Source organism: Haliotis rubra, unplaced genomic scaffold (assembly GCF_003918875.1).
Source record: "Haliotis rubra isolate DU_JTF1 unplaced genomic scaffold, ASM391887v1 Scf251, whole genome shotgun sequence".
Lineage (NCBI taxonomy): Eukaryota > Metazoa > Mollusca > Gastropoda > Lepetellida > Haliotidae > Haliotis > Haliotis rubra.
Genome location: NW_025766570.1, coordinates 351,230 through 372,673, shown reverse-complemented (window position 1 = coordinate 372,673; position 21,444 = coordinate 351,230). Strand labels below are relative to the sequence as shown.

General features: G+C 40.7%; 1 protein-coding gene across 1 annotated transcript in view; it reads right to left on the bottom strand.

The window, feature by feature from the left end:
• The window catches only part of LOC124279515 (unconventional myosin-VIIa-like), a 754,149-nt gene that overhangs the window by 604,133 nt on the left and 128,572 nt on the right, over positions 1 to 21,444 (bottom strand). Inside the window, exons 10-11 of the mRNA XM_046715341.1 lie at positions 10,477 to 10,527; positions 283 to 522 (exon numbers count right to left, since the gene is read on the bottom strand). Coding sequence (XP_046571297.1) covers positions 283 to 522; positions 10,477 to 10,527 — 291 coding nt within the window. The remainder of the gene's footprint in view (positions 1 to 282; positions 523 to 10,476; positions 10,528 to 21,444) is intronic.

Genomic DNA, 21,444 nt, shown 5'->3' with positions numbered 1-21,444 from the left:
TGTTTTACCAGTGCCCAAAAAGTGAATTTCAGGGCAATTGGAGTCAATGTTGGTTCAAATAATTGAGAATGTCACAAAAGAGATTTATTTTCTTGTCTTCAAAGGGCCACAGCATAAAATGATTGACAAGGAACCATCACCAGTGTGTTCATAAGTATATCAGCGTCAATAGCTTTTTACTAGTCTATGAGCAGTTGAGAGAAAATGTATTAAACATGAATGTCAAAACACATTTTGTACAAATGGAGAGTACATCTACTTGTATTCAATTATATATTCTACCTGAAATCTGGTGAGGTCCTTCACAAATTCACTGTTTGAGTTATGCATAAGTTCAAACAGTTGGTCTTGCTGAGTGTCTTTGTTTTTGTCAAGAAAACCTGTGGCATTATAGATGACGATACCAGCATAATGCCTGATCCCAAATTCCTGTTCCCAAACCCGCCTGTCTTGACCCTTCATGTAGTGTTCATGGTCATCGAGCTCCTGATGTTGCTTGTTGAGATAGGTCTTGTCAGTGCCCTGTATTCATTGAAAACACACAATGTTCTGAAACAAGCAGTATCCCTTACAACAATACAGTAGCTCCACAAAGGGACTTTCACATAGAACAGCAAGAGAAACTGTAATTCCAAATATAACATTTGTTAGTTATATTTGACATGAGTTTTGGCATATATTTAAAGTATGGCCTATACATTTCAAATATTTTCAATTTTAGTACAAGAATAAAACTTACATTGACATTTAAGCATCATGTGCTTTTAATGTGTACTTTATAAAGTTTCAATTTGTGTCACATAGGCCATGTTAGTTGGCCAGTGTACAATATTCTACTCTGTTGTATTTTCATGACTGTGCACTGTGAGACATTTAAATGAACAAGTTTCTTCTCTTAATGGCCAAAGGTATGGCTGCGTATGGTTACCACTTGCTTGATAACGGTGTCAGTAGCTACACCGAAACGTCGCTCATATTATATTAAACAAGTTGTATATCCATAGAACTCTCCTTGTTGCCCATGGTATGGTTGTGTAAAACTGTCCACAGATAAAAGAGCATGTCTTGTAATTACAAGCAAAACACAGTTCACCCATGTGTAACGAAAGTCATGGTGAATACATAACAGGGCTCATGACGCTTCAAGGGATTGTGCTAAGTTGTGCAACAACTGGGACATTTACAATCTTTGTTGGTGACAATCTATCTCACCTGCTATTCATTAAAAAAGTGCTTAACACAACATAAGCAAACGAAGTAAAATTTACAAGAAGACAAAGTCATCAATATCCCCCGCAATGGCAAAATACTCTTCATGATTATGTCTTCGAGTTATGATTATGTCAAATATTTAGGTGTGTATATAGAAAAGTGGAAGGAGAGTATTGAAAGGTTTTTAAAGTTCTGCTCCGGAAAAGAGCACTACCACCAATTTCAGGCTAAGTCAAACTTGTTGCCACGGAAAAGCCAAAAATAGTTTATTCAGAATTCCAAAACTACCAAAAGGCGCCAGTATACCACCAGATCTATGTATGTGCCAAGTTTGGTGAAGAAATAGTGAACTGTTTTAGAGTTCTGCTCCGGAAAAGAGCACTACCACCAATTTCAGGCTAAGTCAAACTTGTTGCCATGGAAAAGCCGAAAAATAGTTTATTCAGAATTCCAAAACTACCAAAAGGCACCAGTACACCACCAGATCTATCTATGTGCCAAGTTTGGTGAAGAAATAGTGAACGGTTTTAGAGTTCTGCTCCGGAAAAGAGCACTACCACCAATTTCAGTCTAAGTCGAACTTGTTGCCACGGAAATGCCAAAAATATTTTATTCAGAATTCCAAAACTACCAAAAGGCACCAGTACACCACCAGACCAATCTATGTGCCAAGTTTGGTAAAGAAATAGTGAATGGTTTTCGAGTTCAGCTCCGGAAAAGAGCACTACCACTAATTTCATTCTAAGTTGAACTTGTTGCCATGGAAATGCCAAAAATGTTTTATTCAGAATTCCAAACTACCAAAAGACACCAGTACTCCACCAGATCTATCTATGTGCCAAGTTTGGTTAAGAAATATTGAACGGTTTTAGAGTTTTGCTCCGGAAAAGACAAATGTGCACGGACGGACAGACGGTAGGATGGATGCGCGGACGGAGTCCATTTTAATACCCCCCGCAAAACGCGTTGCGGGGATAATGAAGGGAAAAACATTCTTATTCGAGTGAAATGCTGTCACAAAATACTATACAAAAGGGTTGTATTTGCATCCATGCATGATATTTTCACAACCACATCTGACTGCAGATAAGCTAATCTCATAGCTTAATAGCTGATCCTTGAAATGGTATGTCCAGTACAGGCAATCAGACAATCAACCCACCAACATCTTCTCATCAGGATCCTTCCATGCACAAAAAATATCTAGAAATCCTTCAGGGTCTTGAGAGGCATTTATAAGTTGGTGTTCAAGTAAAACACAATATTATGGATGACAACTTCTTCTTTATGGTATATCACAACGTTTCTGGGCTATTCCTTGCCCCTTCATCAGGTGAATTGTAACCAGCGAGATACATCAATGAGTATATATACTAAATGTACAAGAAGCCAGTGTTGTATGGCTTGACTCATGTCAGGAGTCCATTTTATCAATGTTCTTCAAAATTACACGCAATAATGGCTATATTGATAAACAGTGGTATTGAAACAAGCAGTAGGTATACATACTTACTATATCTTATCATATTTGCATTAAAGATTTGCATTGGTTCAATTTTATTATTTTATTTTCTCCATCACACGCATTTCCATTTTCCATCTAGTTTCGTAACCATTCACATACATGTTCTTGTTAACTGGACTTTCACCCGACCTACGTTCCACATTAGCAATAACGCGGAGGGTCGTCCATGGACACCAAGACCCACTTTATTGGGAAGGATGACTGTATTATTTTTTTTCTGATCACTGCATAAAAATTCTTTCTGTAATATTAATGCATACGGTTTAAAGGTCACATGCAACCCAAAAAACAAACATACTTAAAACACAATTATCACTTACTCATGACATATAATATACATCGCTGATTATGAAAAAATAAATAAACAAATTTATAAGCGTACAATCGCAAATCAAAAGTGCAATATTTTGTACTTGGGTTTACTTCCTTTGAAACGAAGCACCCGTGAGACCGAACCCAGTCAGACAGTTGGGTGTGCACTCAAGTGTAACGATGACTTTCATTGGCTGGTTCATTTTGCCAATACGCTAAGGGCTCATTGTGTGTGTATATAGAGATGTTGGGTTTTGTAAATACATGCTCATTTTTTCTGCATTTGCATTAGATCCAATCAACAAATACTGAGATGGTGAACTACTGCGTTGCTGGAAACGTCGTTCGTCCAAGTACAAAGCAGGACTTGAAACTGACAATCTGAGTGTGCACCAGTTTCCGTCCGATCCAGTCATCCGAGAAAAATGGATGCAGTTTGTTTGCAACCCACAGACATAATAACATGTCATATGTACAGATATCACACCTGCCTGTCTGTGTAATTACATAATGTGACAGAGACAGAACTCAGGCGCACTAGCCATAAATCAATGTATTTTGTTTATGGTGTATAGCCTGATAGGTGCTAAGTTCAAATTGCATGTGGTCAGTGATCGAAGTTGTGTATTGCATATTGTATTTAGCAGAGAGGCAGGCAGACACATTGAGTTTTGTCTGTGACAGAGACTGCTTATCACAATCAACATATTTTTCTGTACATGTATTAAAACATTTCAGTTTTCAAGCTGAGCAATTTTTAACAATGAAATTTGTATTTCTAAAGCTACACTTTCTTGAAAACTTAGTTTGCAAATCTGCCAATCCCCCAAAAGCAAGATGTGAAAACATAAGAAAAAGTATGGGACCAGTGTATTTTTATTACTGCAGACCCAAGATGCTTGTAACCGCAAGAAACATCTTTTGTTCTCCAACTTCGATCAGAGCGATAATCCTTGCACGCATCACTTGCTGTGTTTTTACGAGTCGCCTTCCCGGTTCAAGCTGCGTGAACCTAATCACTGCGCATGAATGGGAAGATACTGGAGTTATCTCTCATTGTAGTGGATGGTACAGGTCCAGCACTACTGGGTCGAGACTGGCTACAGCATATGATGTCATGGTAACACATGTTCACGAACAGTATTGCTAATTCCTCGCAGAAGGAAGATGTCACCGAGATATTGAATGAATATCAGGAAGTCTTTGATGAAGGACTTGGACATTTGAAGGACTTTAAAGTCAGATTGTCAGTACAAGACAATGCTGTTCCGGTATTCTGTAAGGTCAGGAATGTACCTTTAGCTCTACGCCAGAAGGTACATGCAGAAATTGATAGGATGGAGTCCGAAGACATCATAAGGAAGGTTAGGTTCTCACAGTTGGCTACTCCTGTGGTTTCAGTGGTTAAACCATCAGGTGAGGTTCGTCTCTGTGGAGATTATAAATCAACTGTGAATCTGTTTTCGAAAACGGACATTCACCCGATTCCTAAAGTGGATGAACTGTTGGCAAATCTGAGTGGTGGTGAAGAATTTACGAAGCTAGATCTTCGTCATGCGTACCTACAGTTGGAACTTGACGAACCATCAAAAGAGCTGACAACCATAAATACAACAAAGGGTTTGTATCAATTCAACAGATTGCCATATGGTGTAAGTGCAGCACCTGCAGTGCTCCAACTAACAATAGAGATGGTGTTAAAAGGATTGATAGGACTTGTAATTTTCATGGATGACATATGCATAACAGGCAGAAACCGACTGAACACAAGAGGAACTTGAAAGCAGTTCTCAAAGCTCTCAGGAGTGCAGGACTTAAACTTCGATTGGACAAGTGCAAGTTTTTCTTCAGCAAGGTTGAATTCCTTGGCTTCACGGTTGATAAGGATGGTATTCACCCTACACCTAGCAAGGTTTCTGCGATCAAAGATGCTCCAGCACCTAAAGAGGTGAATGAGCTGCGTTCCTATTTAGGAATGTTAAATCACTATTCCAAGTTCTTGCCGAACATGGCTACTAAGTGTGCACCATTGTATGATCTGTTGAAGAAGACTGCCACATGGAAATGGACGCAGGTTGAGCAGCAAGCATTTGAAGATTCCAAGTCTGATCTCACAAGTGATAGTCTTCTCACACACTATGACAGTGACAAGGAGATAGTTGTATCATGTGATGCATCTCCTTATGGCATAGGATGTGTACTTCAGCACCGAACGGAGGAAGGGGAAAAACCTATCGCTTTTGCATCACGCAAGCTCAATTCCGCAGAGAAAAACTATTCTCAACTGGAAAAAGAGGCATTGGCCCTTATCTTCGTGGTCACTAAGTTCCGACAATACCTTCTTGGAAGACAATTCACTCTGATTACGGATCATAAGCCATTGATTCACCTGTTCTCTCCATCCAAAGAAACTCCTGTGATGGCTGCATCTCGGATCAAGAGATGGTCTCTGAAACTTGCTAAATTCCAGTACAATATTGAATATAGGACTTCAAAACAAAATGCCAATGCAGATCTGCTTTCACAATTGCCTTTGCCATTGATGGAAGATTCCACGGAATCTGACACAGAACTAGTTCTACACCTATCACAAGTTGATGAGGATTTGCCCATAACTGCACAAGCCGTTGCCAGGGCAACAGATAATGACAAGTCGCTTCGTCAAGTACGACAACTCACACTTTAAGGTTGGCCTGAGGAGCCTGATCATGTATCACAAGAATTAAAGCCATTCTATCAACGTCGATTGGAGCTGACAGTTGAACAAGGTGTTGTGATGTGGGGAACAAGAGTGTTGATTCCTACTATTTATAGGGAAGCCCTATTGAATGAGTTACACAACGAACATTCGGGAATGGTTTGTATGAAGTCAGTTGCAAGAGGTATCATCTGGTGGCCCTACTTGGACTGTGATATTGAGAATCTGGTCAGGGGATGTTTAGATTGTCAGGAGGAAGCCAATCATCCAGTATCAGTCGTGCCTACCCCTTGGAAGTGGCCATCATCTCCTTGGACTAGACTGCACATTGACTTTGCAGGTCCTTTCATTGGACACTCATTTCTCGTAATTGTGGACGCTCACTCCAAATGGTTGGAAATATATCAGATGAGGTCTACCACTGCTACGATCACGATCAAGCATCTTCGCCGATTGTTTGCTACATTTGGACTGCCACTCCATATTGTTTCTGACAACGGAACCCAATTCACATGCCAGGAGTTCCAAACATTCTTGCGTTGCAACAAAATACGACACACCACAACTGCACCTGCCCATCCGGCTACCATCCGGACCAAGATATTTCCCGAGGAAGGTCAGAGAGCATGTTATCTAGCAACCAGCCAAAGCAGGCAGAGAGCAACCTAGCACCACCTTTAACAGTTGTTCAGGGAAAGAGTTTGACTGCACCATGTGGGAAGCCAGCTGCGACACCAGCTGCTGTTGAAGAACCCCGTCGCAACCCTCCCAGAGATCGGAGAAGACCAGCCCGATTCAGTGACTAGTAATAATGCAAGCGTGTATTGAACGCTAAAAGTGTGAATGTGTTCATTCATTGTATTCTGCAAGATATTGTGCCAGTGAACAGCATTAAGTTCAAATATGAGTGCTACAGATTGAACTCTAATTTCTCAAGTGCAGATGCACATTTCTTTTTGATGTCATGGACATTACATTATTTGAGAAGGTGACCGAGGACTTATTGGTCTTAAGAGGGAAAATTTTAGTTTTTGGTTTTTGTACCTCTCGGAGGAAATAGTAAAAAAAATAAATAGAGGGGGTGATGTAGGATATTGGTCTGTAATGGTTGTTCCCGGCTGTTAAGTTAGTTCTGTCCGGATGTTAATCACGGAAGTAGGAGAGCAGAAGCGGTGCGTTTTTGTCTGTTGTGAGATGGCGACCAGTAAACGATGTCAACCGATCTTGTCTCTTGTTATCGCTGAGTAGTTCAGGATCGAAGGGTCTACGGATAAGTACACAACAGGTCCGAACATAATGTGGATTCCCCCTTGCTGATGGTTGTTCTCTTTTGTTTCCTGGTATTTATTCTCAAAAGACAAATATGCTAGGCCTGTTGCACATGCCTGTTCTCTCAATCATGAAAGTGAAATTTCTCTTCAGATAATCATTGCGAAGTCCTTGGTGAAAAGCAACTGTCTTGTCAAGATACCACTTTAGAGCTATTACTGGCCATAAAAGCATGTCTGAGAAGTGTAGGCCACTGAGGAAGAAGATGAAACAGTAGGTCTATGAGAGAGGCAGTATGTCTGGGAACCATGATCATGTCGGCCAGGCTGGTGCCACCAGGAACATTGTCATGTGATGGTTCCTGATCTTGGAAATATCTTGGTGGAAACTCATATCGTGGTGGAAACTCATAGGCAATCATTCCTTCCCAAGATGTTGAAATGGCATTAACTGCATAAGCTTGAGGATCTTGGACCAGAGTTTCGTTGGTTGGCAACTGGTTGTTGCGATGTTGAGACCAATTCAATGTGATGTTGTTCCCATTTGATCATTATCTGCCTGAAGGTGACTGTATGAAGCATCCAGTCTGTTGTCAAAATCTGAATGGGAAACTTTGCACAGATGTGTGCATTCCCAACAGCGACATCTATTGCCTCAGTGTGTTGAGATTCTTGGCACTCGGATATTCTAGTTAAGCATTCAAACGGTGGATAGATAATATATGAAGGTCTACTTCTGTACTTTCTTGTGTCACAGCTCAAGATTTTTCTGGATGCACCAGAAACCCCAATTTTCCAAAGAAATCCTTCAGATAAAGTAAGTCATCTAAAGCCTTGTCTACATCAACGTTTTGGAGACTGGAATTCATCGAGTTATCTGTGGATTCTGACACACTGTAGATAATAATATGCCAGAACTGGAGTTGTTATCATAAAAACCCACAGAGCTATTGAATTCCAATTCTTAGGACATTGATCCTGGCTACTAACGGAAAACTGATTCTTGGCTACAAATTCAGGAAACCTACCAACATGGGAAGTTATCATTTATTAAACCACTAGGGAATGTTATGTCCATTGTTCTTGGAAGTGTTTTATTAGCATAACTGAATAACTGCCCTAGGGCAATTATTTCTATTTAAAAGCTATAAAATTGTACTTATTTTGATAATCTTCATCATGCCTAATACATTTCAATCATATTAAATAAGTATGCCCTCGTGGTGTAAGCTGTTTAATCACCCCGACTAAGGTAGTTATTCAAATAATCTCTGTGAGGGCTTTATTTAAATAACTACCTTGTAAGGGTGATTAACCTATACTTAACATGTCGAGATTAAACTTATTTTTCATCTGCAATACTCCATAAACGAGCAATACAATGTTTATGCCGCCATATTGAATGCATTAGCTCTCAGATATGTTGTTGCATACTATTTATCAGCCAATGAAACAATTTGTTATATATTTAGCTTATACATGGTCGTCAAGCATGGTAGAAAGCAGGTCGGCCAAACAGCAGATGCGATTAACATGTTTTTGGGGAAATGGGGGTTCAACCTTTCAAGGTTGATAATTACATATGTTAAATGGCAGTGAATTTATTATGTTTTCTCTTGAAATTTCCATCTACTGAAAATTTCAGGACCTTCTAAATTCCTGGTGTCCCTTAAAATCATACATGTAGGGGCCCTTGGGCCCATATTTCCCAATATGCAGTTGAGTGTTTTTCAGATCCATGCTCAAGTTCACAAGTGATTCCATGGTCAAACTGTAGAAAGTACCCCGGACTTATGACTGAAAGAATCCAAGGGTCGTCTGTTACCTGGTACCAATTGCTGACAAACTGTTTTATTCTGCACCCCACAGGTGAGGAGACGACTGGTTGCTTGAAATCAAAATCCATTCTCTTGTCTCTTTGGCATGTCTGAGTCATACGGATGAGAGAAAAGAGACACATGATCTGAGGAGTCAGCACCTCCTAGCGATAGGAGCCTCTGATGTTTGAACCTCCTGGGAAGTGACGGGCTGCTAACACTGCCAGTTAGAAGATAGAAGGTATCCTGGGATTGTTGAGACAATTCTTCCTTGGATTATAAAAAGCTTGACTCCTGAGAGTTTCTAGTACTTCAGTCCTGCCCCACAACATAGCACATGTGATTCATGTGGTCTTAGGCAAGTAAGTTTGTTCAAGAATTGCCTCTGTTCACATAGCAGACAATGGGTCACTGACTGTTAAGGCAGCTTTGGTTATCCAGGGTAGTTATGTGTTAGCTCTTTGAGCATGCACAAGTGTGTGGAAACAGGCGCTTTATAAAGGGCCATTATTATTATTTAAAAGGTGAGATTGTTCTATAGCTGTCAAACGGCTTAACACATTCACATGAGCCTGAGTAGCGTCGGAAACAGTCTGGTAAACGACATCCAAAAAAGTAGTGTGCAAGCGCTACCACGTGGGCTGATGGTATCTTGCTTGATTCCCTTACACAGCTTAACCTGGTGATAGAGTTCCATTTTTTTCCAGATAAGATCAGCCTGGTGTATAATCCTGGGAATTCACATCCATAGATAGTACAGTAATAAACCCCCCTTGCATTTACAACTAGCTTGGTGTCAGTTATGGGGTAAACTCTTTCGCTATCTAAGTCGGTATTTCCGGATCCGGGAAGATGAAAACCTGGAACCTGGGAAATGTTGAAAAAACTTAACAGAGAACAAGTGAGTGAGTGAGTATGGTTTTACACCGCTTTTAGCAATATTCCAGCAATATCACGGCGGGGGGGGACACCAGAAATGGGATTCACACATTGTGCCCATGTCGGGATTCGAACCCGGATCTTCGGCGTGACGAGCGAACGCTTTAACCACTAGGCTACCCCACCGCCCTCAGAGAACAAGTAAGCACGTGTGATCATGTGTCCACCAGATAGTCAGGGGAGACAACTCCTTCAGATAACGCTTGGGAAGACCGCAAGGAGGAAGGACAACACAACTCAATGGATGTTTAATTTTTTTATTCAGTTAAATCTGTGGATCATATAGCACTCTATAAGCTTGCTTTTACTAACTACTTTAGTAATTACCTGAGCTATTTGTGGTTCCGATGTCCCCACCTGGGCACATCCAATTATGTGCCACTTGTTATTGAATTACATGCTGTTGTTAAGTGTTAATCTGCTGTTGTCATAACAAACTATGTATATATACTTTTTATCACTTGGTTGTAGTCAGTTTTAGTTTGATACCAGTGTAAGAATCTTCGCAGCAACGTTCCTCTATGCAATAAACAATAAGCTGTCATACATGAAGTTGTATGCTTCATTATTGACTCACCAACTTCTAGAATGCCAACGAAACAATATAGATACTTAGTTAAACCTTCAAAAAGAGGTATCCAGATAATCAGGGTTCCAATGCATGATTACCAGTGTCCGTTCAAATTAAATAATTTCACACATTACCTTTGGAAACCTGCATTCTTCATCCAAAATCTTCATTACACATCTTGGTGCCTAAAAGTATAACATACATTTTAAGGGATAATGACACTTAGAAAACACTCCTAAATAAGCAGATATGGAAAATGTGTCAAATCATATCTTGGAACCTGGAAATACAGGTAATCAAATCAAATCAGAAATCATTATTTGGGCAAACCAGTGATTCAAACACATGATGACAGGACTCCAGCATAACAAGAAACTGTTGTGATGCCAACGACTAGTGGACACCTTTCATGGTTAGTATTAGCACAAGTGTAAGTTTGTTTGACACCGCTCACAGAAATATTCCAACTATATGGCATCTGTCTGTAAATAATCGAGTCTGGAACAGACAATCCAGTGATCAACATCATGAGCATCTACCTACACAATTGGGACACGGTGACATGCGTCAACCAAGTCAGCAAGCCTGACCACCTGATCCCATTGGTCGCCTCATATGACAAGCATGGATTGCTGAAGACCAATTCTAGCTCGGATCATCACAGGAACACAAGAGAATGTCTTTTTCCTGTATTTGACTTAAGTCATTTCTTTCAATATGTCTTGTTTTAGCAAAACAGCATCAGGGTTATACATGTTGATTTGTGTTGAAGCAATAGCATGTCCAAAAATTTGAAGTCATTGAGTAGTAAGGCTGATTCTTACATCTGTTATCAGAGAAAAACTCATGAGGCCTTCTGGACTACGATTATTTCAACATAGTGGTCAATGATTCTCTTGGAAAAAGAAGTTTCTTTAGAACACTTGTCTTACTACAAGTTTAAAGAGTTTGTTGTTGCATACATTTAAACCGGTTGTGACAGAAGGGAGTAACAGGTTTGGAATTTCAATCTCTTGTTATTTTGAATAGATGTCAGCTGGTCAAGGTGTTTATAGACAATAACAATTGAAATCCAATCACAGACTCAAGTAAGCATGTATGGTTATTTTGGTACAATTTGAGTACATTGAAACTTAATTCGTATAGGAAATATTCACATCCATATCCTGCCACTTTGAAAGAAAATTACTAAAGTCATGTTACTGTAATGTTGCTCTGGAGAAAAAGAAGAGCATGATGACTTGTGTTAATGCCTGACTGAGTTTGGTTTTACGCCGATTTTAGCAATATTCCAGCAACATCACGGTGGCTTGTGTTAATGATAGAAGCATTGATAAGTATGTTGATTTTAAACAGAATACAATTCTTAAGGAATAAAGGAATTCATAAGAATTCAGGGTTGAGATTGTGAAGTTACTTGCTAATCAAACAAATGTCTGTTTCTTGTTTAATACCACACTCATATCAGCAATATTCCATCTATTTGGTATAAATGCATTTATCTCAAGACTCAAGTCCGGATAGGCAAACCAGGTTTATGGGCTTATTGGAATGCCTCTCCTGATCATATGGTTAACATGTTACATGCTGTGGGAGTCAAGGAATACAAAGATATAGTCAGTGTTGGCAGGAAGCAATAGTACTAAATGTTGACGGAGTGAAGATCATATCCCTTCAGATAATACATGTTCTGTCCGATATTGTCATATAGGGGGCAATTATAAAAGTAGTTGACAGAATTTTCAAACTGATGGCTACAGAGACACAGTGATGTAAAAATGTCAAGTAAACTTCTTCCAATTTATATTACCTGAGGTGAGCATGCTTGACTTTAAAAATATGTATTCCATATCAAATAGGAGATACTTTGTTAGACTTTTGAGTTCATAGTTTTTTAAAGCCTGAAAACATTGAGCAATTTCTAGCTTCTATGAAGTAACAAGTTCCATAGTTTGAAAGTATCAGGATGCAAGGTCTTACAATAAAATGTCTTGCAGTTGATAAGTTGCAAATTATCTCAATTTCTTAGATTATAGGAATATGGTTTCAAGAATAAGTTCTTGTTAGTAATTTGGTGTTAAGTTATGCATAATTAACTTGAAGATATTTCTTCTCTAAGACAGTGATTTAAATTGGTTCATTCTATACCTTTTGATTTGTTCCCCCAGACTGCACCACAGATGGTCCTAAATGTGCAATTTCTCAAGCAATTACTTTGCTCAATAGTGCAATTATTCCAAGATTGAGCACAATATTCAAAGTTTGGAATAATAAATGATTTGAAAATTGATTTGAGCATTATCCTAGATATATGATATTTGAAACTACGAAGACAGTTGATTCCTCAATTGACCTTACTTATTACTTACTTGTGCCGGCCTTTGCTGCAGTAGTCGCGGATGTCTAGCTAGACACGAGCAAGTCGAACTCTTGACCACAGCAATGACAACTCACTTGATGACCATTATGCAATTTTTAGTATTTGAATGACATATTGTTGCTGGTAAATACTTGAAATTCATACTCCAGCAACATTATATCTCTTGAGAGCAGAGGTTAGCAAGTGCAGATATCCTTGGTGGTGTTGTAGCTGGCTTGCTCTCAAGTTGATAAACCACTTCCAACAGATGGTTGTTCTTCAACACTTCAGTAGAACACCGAGTGTGGTCAGTCTTTGAATGTTGCTTTAAGATTTAAACAAGTCAATTCAAAATCAACATTGTCTTTTTTTGTAAATTAAATAAGAGTAATGGATCCTGCAACTCTTTAGGAGAGACACCATCCGCATTGTTGGGGCATGGACAGATGCTGTCCAAACAGGGGTTCAAACAGACGAGGTCCCTGGACAGGGGAGTTTGACAATTTTCTGAGAAAGTGGGAAGAAAAGATCATCTCGGTTTTCTAAAAATATACCTCAATGATTGATGCTAAAGAACAGTTGCTGTGGAGCGCCATTGTTTAGGCCAATGCCCTTGTTGCATGAGGGTTGGTAGCAGTTGGAAGAACTAAACCAGTAAAGGTGAATGCCTTTGGGATCCCCAAACACATCCAGAAGGCAATAGAGATACTACCTCTGTGGAGGCTGCAGTTCCGGATGCTTACATAGTCTACTGAGGTATGCAAGGCAGCAAAAGGGCCCGTAAGTAGGTCACTGCACTGCGCAAGACCTGAGTATGTCCGGAGACAAACAACGTTTCATACCTTTTCGAAAGGTCTCTTGGTTGTCATTTGACAGTAAAGAACCGATAATCCTTGCAGGAATAACAAATTTCCAACATAACCATCCCCAACTTAGCCAACTATTATCACTGTCAACAGCTGTGACAGCCAAGCATGGTTGTACACTTGGTCTGTTCTAGTGAAGTCATATTTGGCAGTCACGCAATTTGGAACCAGAACTGGTTCTTGAATATACGCTTGTCACTGGAAATCTGGTACCAGAAGTAAGCTGGGCCCCATCTCATATATCGCAAGTTGGCGCACGGAAAGGGAGCCGGGAACCAGCTTATTACTGGAAGTAGCACCTCGCAAGACTTGCAGGCCCTAAATAAATCTTCAATGTTCTGATTGGACAGAAGCAAAGATGTTCTAGATAATCAGGCCAAGTGTAATGAACATTCTATTAAGTTGTCCTTGCAACTGGTTCATTGTGATGAGACCCCATATAAAATCCCATTAATTGTGATGCACTTAAAGTGCATGTCACCAAGCAGATTATTGTCAGCCAATTTCAAATGTCTCAGGACCTCAGAAAAGTCCCATGCAAGTGTAGCGGCCATAAAATTTCCGAGTCCCGTGCTAGGATTGAACCACGGACCTTCTGATCTGGCTGACAAGGTAAGGATGCCATCTGTGGGATGACTCCACGCCCTCCTTCACAAGCAGATGAAACTTCTTAGATTGGTTAGCCAGTCTATAAAATAGTAAGAGGGACTGAACTTCTGGAACCCGTCACTTTAGCCACAACTGAGTAAATGGGCAAGGTAAGTTGACAAGGTAGAACCCTTCAATTTCCTCGAAATACGGAGATGCTGAAGGTATTTCAGTGGTAGTTGTTGAGAAACAATGCCTTGCACAATACAGTATGCCTCAAAGCTTTTCCACTTGTGATAATAAAGGGAACAGGCATAGGTGTGATAAGCTGATGTGATCGCCTTGGCGACTCTTCCATGTGATTGATGTACCACGCTACTTTGGCGTTGTCTGACTGAATCAAGAAAATCTAAATCTTGAAGTCTAAATCCTTGATGTAAAGAGATTGGCCATCAAGCCACTTGTAGATTCAGCAGATGCACTCCCCATCCTTGTAGGGATAACTTGTTTAACAACAAACCCATTCGGTTCGAAGTACCGAGTATGTCAGAGGTGCCAATCCCTTGGCAGTCTGCAACCCTCTGTCAGGTCGATGGAGTAAAAATCAAGATCCAACAATTTAAAGGAAGTAGATTAATCCTATGCTGAAGATCTCTTGGAAGGTTGAAATTTATCCCTGATCCATATCACAAAGAGGAAGAATTGCTGCTCTCAGTGTGACCATCAGGTGTAGGGATCCACCTAAAGCATCGATCCTGAGGAGGAGAGAAAGAAACTTCCTTTCATCTTTATTAGTGAGAGGGTCAGCAACGAATTTAAATCCCCCATTGTATAGTAGATACATAATAATAATAATAGGAGCTCAGAACTAAATGCTCGAAACAAGGTCAAAGCCACCAACACTTTTGCAGTTCCAGTCCTTTCCTATTCCTTTGGAGTAGTTGATTGAATAAAACAAGATATCCAGAGTCTGAAGGATCATGTCTGATAACAGAGCCCACCACCCTTGTTCCTCTCTCAACATTTATTTATGCCAATCAATTCTGGAGGTCGGGGTTTGATTATTGTGGAGGCTCTTCTTGATAGAATTTTATTGCGTCCTTATGCACATATTTATTTGTCGGATGATCCTATGGTGATGCATGTCAAAACTCATGATGAAAGTAAGGAATTTTGCAGTTATTTTAACTGCAAGGTCGTTGGACAGAATCTGAAATTTGAGGTTGATGTTGTTGATGGCGATGTACTGCTGGACGGTACAACGATGGGAGTAAACCAGGTGAAGTCCTTCACCAAGTCTGCCAGAGTGTTGGGACAGTCTGTCAGAATAAGCGCTTCTTGCCTCCAGAGTTTCGAACAAAGAAAGGAAGAGGTGTCAACACATCAATCTCTGGATACCAGGGCAGGACAACCATATAGTCTATCCACATCCACTACATAATACACCCACATCCACCACACATGACATACACATCCACCACACATGACACACACACCCACAACACCATACACAATACACAATCATTCACGACACACACATCTACCACACACGCTCGTTTTAAGTATGACAATGACAAATTGCACATCAAAATAACAATTAAACATAGTGTTACATACCCTTTTGACACAACCTTTTGTTCAAGACGCAAGTACAAGTGCATCACACTATATATTGAATACTAGAATGTTAACTTTCCTGAAGTATGGTATGACTGGGCCTTTGAGGCCCATGGTGTATGGAATATGATGTTCAAAAGGGTGTACGTTTGAGGGTTAAATTTATCATGAAATGCTCATAACCAGTCCTGTAAGCGTACTCCTGATTTTATGCACCTGTCAACGCGTTATCAGAGGTATATAATGAAATTATAATAGCTCTAGTGAAGACGTCAAATTTGCAATTAAACATCACTAGACAAGATTATTTACCTTTTCAGTTCTACCATGTTTTTGCTGGGCATTGTATTATATGCAGGGATTAAGATTATTGTGTGTATTTGTCTGGTATATAGACCCGGAAATAACAATCAACTGTGCACACGTTTCCCGGCAATCTACCGTGGATTTAGTTAAAACATACACAATAATATAACAGGATGAATTCTGATGCTGTTATCAGTAATATATAATACCAAAAGCTATTATTTAACCAAAAGAAATATATCCTGGCATGTGTTATGTTAATTACAGGTTTTGCTCTATAAATATAAAATATGTACTATCAACAATTAAGTTATACGGACCCTCATGAACATGGTTGTACACACATGGAATGAGGTGAAATAAGCATGCCATTTCACATGTTTTCACTGTAAAAGCTGTCCATAGATAACGAGGCGGTAATCAGTTCATGACTGTTGAGAATATGATGTGAAATTGGTGCTATTGGAGTGAAAAACGTACCCTCACGAACATGGTAAGCGGAAGTTGTACGCACATAGAATAGGGTAAAATAAGCAAGCCAGTTTGTTGACATGTGATTGTCCATCTACAATAAATACGATATTTAGCGAAACAAAATATATTATCCATTTTCCGTCAACTACACTTCATTTCGAGGCGTGAGTAGACCCAATATGATTGTGAATTCTGTGATTAATGCGGACCAAAGTTATAATTATCGGTAACTGCCAGTTGCCTGTGTTCTGTATTGGATGCTATTAGGACCCCATCGCAGGGGTTTGGCTTATGTACGAAACATACCATTTTGATACTGGTTCTATGGGTCAAGATTGGGGGTTGCCTTATCTATGAGATCGGCTTACCTACGGTAATATACGGCAAGCCCTATTCCGGAAAACATATCCAGCATGAATTTATTCCTGGTTGAAGAGGATGGCACACACAAGTGGATCAAAAATTTGAGCAGACTATTAAGAGACCAATCAAAACATAATGGAGAAACCCACTTCTGTGAATGATGTCTGCATGGTTACGGTAGGCTAGATGTTCTTAAATCATAAACCGTACAAAGAGGGCTGCCAAGGTGTTGGACAGACTGCTGTTAGGATTGACATGCCTAAAGAGAACAAAAACACGCTAAAATTTAATAATTATTTCAAACAAATGCCTGTACCATAAGTCATTTACACCGACTTTGAAGCCCTCATAAAAGCCCTCCACTACCGAACAAAGTTTCACATACAAAACACAAGAACACAAACCTTGCGGCTTTGACTACGTGGTTGTCCGATACGATGGAAATTGGATGCTCTCGTGATATACAGAGGTCACATGTCTAACAACATGATGAGAAAATAATAAGGGAAACATTGATGAAAATTACACCCATACGTATGATGAAGGATGACTGGAGGGCTCATAAGACGTCTAAGAGTTGTCATGTGTGTAACAAACCCCTGGACAGTGATTCTGTAAGAGATCATTGCCACGCCACAGGAGAGATTTTTGATCATGTCAATCACCTGGTGTGAACATGCAGTCAGGATCTTATTAGGGTTTCTGACTTTGACAATATGTTAATTTATTTATTTTTGTTAGTGCAGAAATTACATTATCTCGAACATCACTCATGGCTTTCATGCTTGTTTTTTTCCTTACATATGGTTTGTATCACTTTCACCATATCAAACTTTATATTCATTTATGTACATATTTATACTATACCTCGTAACATTTCTTAAATCCATTAATTAGCACTCATAACCTGTTTAACGATAGTCCTATCATAATTTCCTTTTTTAATTTCCTTATAACACAGTGTAGTTACTTCCAGTAACCTCACTTTCCCTCATTACCTTCCATGATTCTTACTCAAGCATTATTCATTCTTCAAGCTCAGTCATTCTCTCGTCGGGGTGCAAACCTTAAAAACAACATGGGTTTCCAATTCGTCTCCGACTGACTATTCCTCAGCAGTTTAGATGTTATCTGCCCACCCTCCTCAGGCCCCCTGACTGATACAGTGGGAAATAGGCTGTCTGCATCCACACATTATACTGTGAGCCTTCACAACATACTTCTTTACACTATGGCTTAATTTCGTCATGAGCCGGTGGTAGGTCAATTTTGTGATATTTCATGGAATATACTTGAATACTGCATTGCTTTGCATCGAAAAAGACAGCTTTGACAAGGCAAGGAGGCCACACCCCATCTGTGTATAGGTTTGAACCCCGGCCTTTAACTCGAACATTGTTTATGTTTCCTTCCCACATGGCTACTATCTTTCTATATATATATAACTGCTTGCAACAACTTTCACACATCATCTATACATGCATGAATTTTATCAAAGTATTTTTGTACCCCCATGATGCACTATTCTCATATGTGTGACGTCACATGTTTATGTATTGATGCAAGTAACGGGAAATCTCGTTTTCACGTCACTTCACTTTTGTGCTGCTGAGCTTCAACTGACGCTCCATCCATCCACATTCACCACCATGGGCTTCTCGGCTCCTGGGACATTCAAACCATGTAACATTCAGGGCATTCAAACCATTACATCGCTTTCCTGCATTGCATGGTTTGTAGCCCCCCCCAAACAATTCCATATCTCACTGGTGGGTGCAGCCTCCAGCGTAATCCAATCCCATCCGCAGGGTATCCAGCTTAACCCATAATTCATTTGTCATCAGTACACCATTCATACTCATGTCCGCAGGACACTTTATTCCACACGTGTCTGCAGGACACATCAATCACCGCATTGTCCGCAAGACGCTATTGTGGCATACTCATGTCTGCAGGACACTTTCCATATAAGCAGCCAAGAAGCCCCCCATAAATCTGACTTTGACAATTACTGAAATCAGTGAACACATTGACAGTTTTTCTTCTCTGTGAAATGTGTTTACTGATTTCAGTAATTATTGTAATTGTCAAAGTCAGATTTATGGGGGCTTCTTGGCTGCTTATATGGAAAGTGCCCTGCAGACATGAGTATGCCACAATAATAATCACATCTTCAAAGCTTTGATGAGACGACACATACATTCAAAATATGCTTTTGCATAAAGTTCAGCAATCAGTGGTACTCATTTGCTGAATTCACTCTCTTGGGAGAGTATATACCCATCACGTCCGCATGGGCGAATCGTGAAGTCCAGTGAGGTCACGGGCCACAGAGACAATGGCAGCTTCTTCGTCAGGGAATTCACCGTTGCATCCTGAGGACCGAACATCTCAGTTTATGAGGCGTATGCTGAATGATATCAACATTCAGCTTCCTGGTACTTTCGCCCGCAAGGAAATGCTGCGACTTATCAAGGCTAATTTTGTGCGGATTCAGCACGTCCATAAAAGGTCACGACCCTCGGCAACGGTCACTTCGCAGGAGGCACAAGATCACACTCATGATGGGATGCAACAAACGCTGGAAGACTCAGAGATATCCCCGGGGTGCGGAGCTTCGTCAAGTCACACCGAATCGTCTGCTACACGTGATCCGGCGAGAATGCCTACATCCGGGAGTTTAAAAGATGGCGCTGTCCATACACAGTTGCCATCTGGCAGTGTCCATGCTCTACAGGAGCAAGTTACAGTTTTGGCTGCCACAGTAGCCTCGTTAGTGGAAAGGCTCGACACGCAAGGAACCTAACTCAGCAACAGCCCCACAGTTGATGCAAGGTCAGCCAGAACGGCGGAATCTGCGTCAGTGTGTGGTCATCCCTACAGCTACGGAGAAAGTCCAGGTAGGCGACTTCGACAATTCGGCATTGCATTTCACGACATTCCGCGAGTAGTTGTGTCTCTGATGCCATTCAGCAACAGATTCAGGAAGGAACTTGTGTTAATCTTGCCCTATTGTTAAACGACCCTCACCAATATAACGATTTTCAGACAGTAGCAGACGTGGGGCCACAGTCTGCCAAGCTGCTGAAATCACCGACAATTAATTTCATGTTGCCATTGGACGGTACATGCGAGACAGACCCTGACTGACGAGCAGAGCAACAGGCTTATCAAGCAAGCATTGCGGAAATGGCATCCACTGTGTGGCGGCACAGTTTTCTATGACTACCACCAGGCTTTCGCATCCAGAGCGGCTACCCTGTGGCGGGTGTATGGTACCAAGGTGGATTGGTCTCTCACTGATATACCTCTGTACGTCTCATCACTGCAGGGTAGGCGGGCGTCAGTATGCACCATCTGCTCTAGTACCCTGCATAGTGCAGACAGCTGTCCACGTTGCCACTCTGGGGCCGACAGACGAGGACGACGTTCAGACAGGGATGTGGGAGGTCGGCGGGATGGTGGACAGGAGGTCTGTGTTACGTGTCTTACAGACACCTACTACAATACAAGTTGTATACCACGTAACAGTCTGCAACAATTTCAATGCAGACAATGGCTGTTCCCGTCCCCTGTGTCTGCTTGCACACGTGTGCTTGGTGTGTCGTAATAGTCATGTTCAGGCTGATTGCAAGATGAAGCATCCCAACAAAGCAAAATGACTCCCTCTGGAGTGAGAATTACTACAGTTACTTCGCCTGTAAACATTTTAGTTTTATCCCAGTTGCTGCAAAAACACCCAGATCAGGACTTTGTTGATCAACTTGTGGACGGCTTCACTTTTGGCTTTATGACAGGCATTAACAATATTCCTTCTCAAACCGTGGTTTGTAACAACAAGACAGCTAGAGATGATCCAGAGAGTGTCACTCTATTGCTTGAAGCAGAGTGCGCCAAACATTACGTCATCGGGCCTTTCACCACATCGCCGTTTCCAACCTTTAGAATCAGCCCTCTAGGCGTAGCAAAGAGTAAATACTCACAAAACAAAAGGCTCATAGTTGATATGTCTGCCCCACACAATGATGAAGCTACTAGTATAAATAGTTTAACTGACACAGAATCTTTCTCTATTTCTCTATGATCATGCCATTCACTGTATACAGCAATTGTGTATCAACTCTTGGATGTGCAAATTCGACATAGAGGATGCGTTCAAGCACGTGCCCATACATCCATCTCTGTGGCATCTCCATGGCGTGCAGTGGGAAAACAAGATGTATTTCTTCACCCGGTTAGTCTTCAGAGGTCGATCTAGCCCAAAATGTTTCAACTATCTATCCACATAACATATTTGGCGTGCAGCACATCCTGCACTTACTGGACGACTTCCTGGTGGTTGATGGGCCGAACTGTGATGGTAGCAAAACAATGACTACAATGTTAACAGTGTTCGACATGTTAGGGGTGCCGCAATTATTATTGTTACTTGTGCACATGCAGTTTGCTTCGGAGTGGTGCTCCCGGGACGATCCTTTGTGTCTCGCTTGATACTGCTCTCAACTTCAGTCAAGCAGCTCTCCCATTTG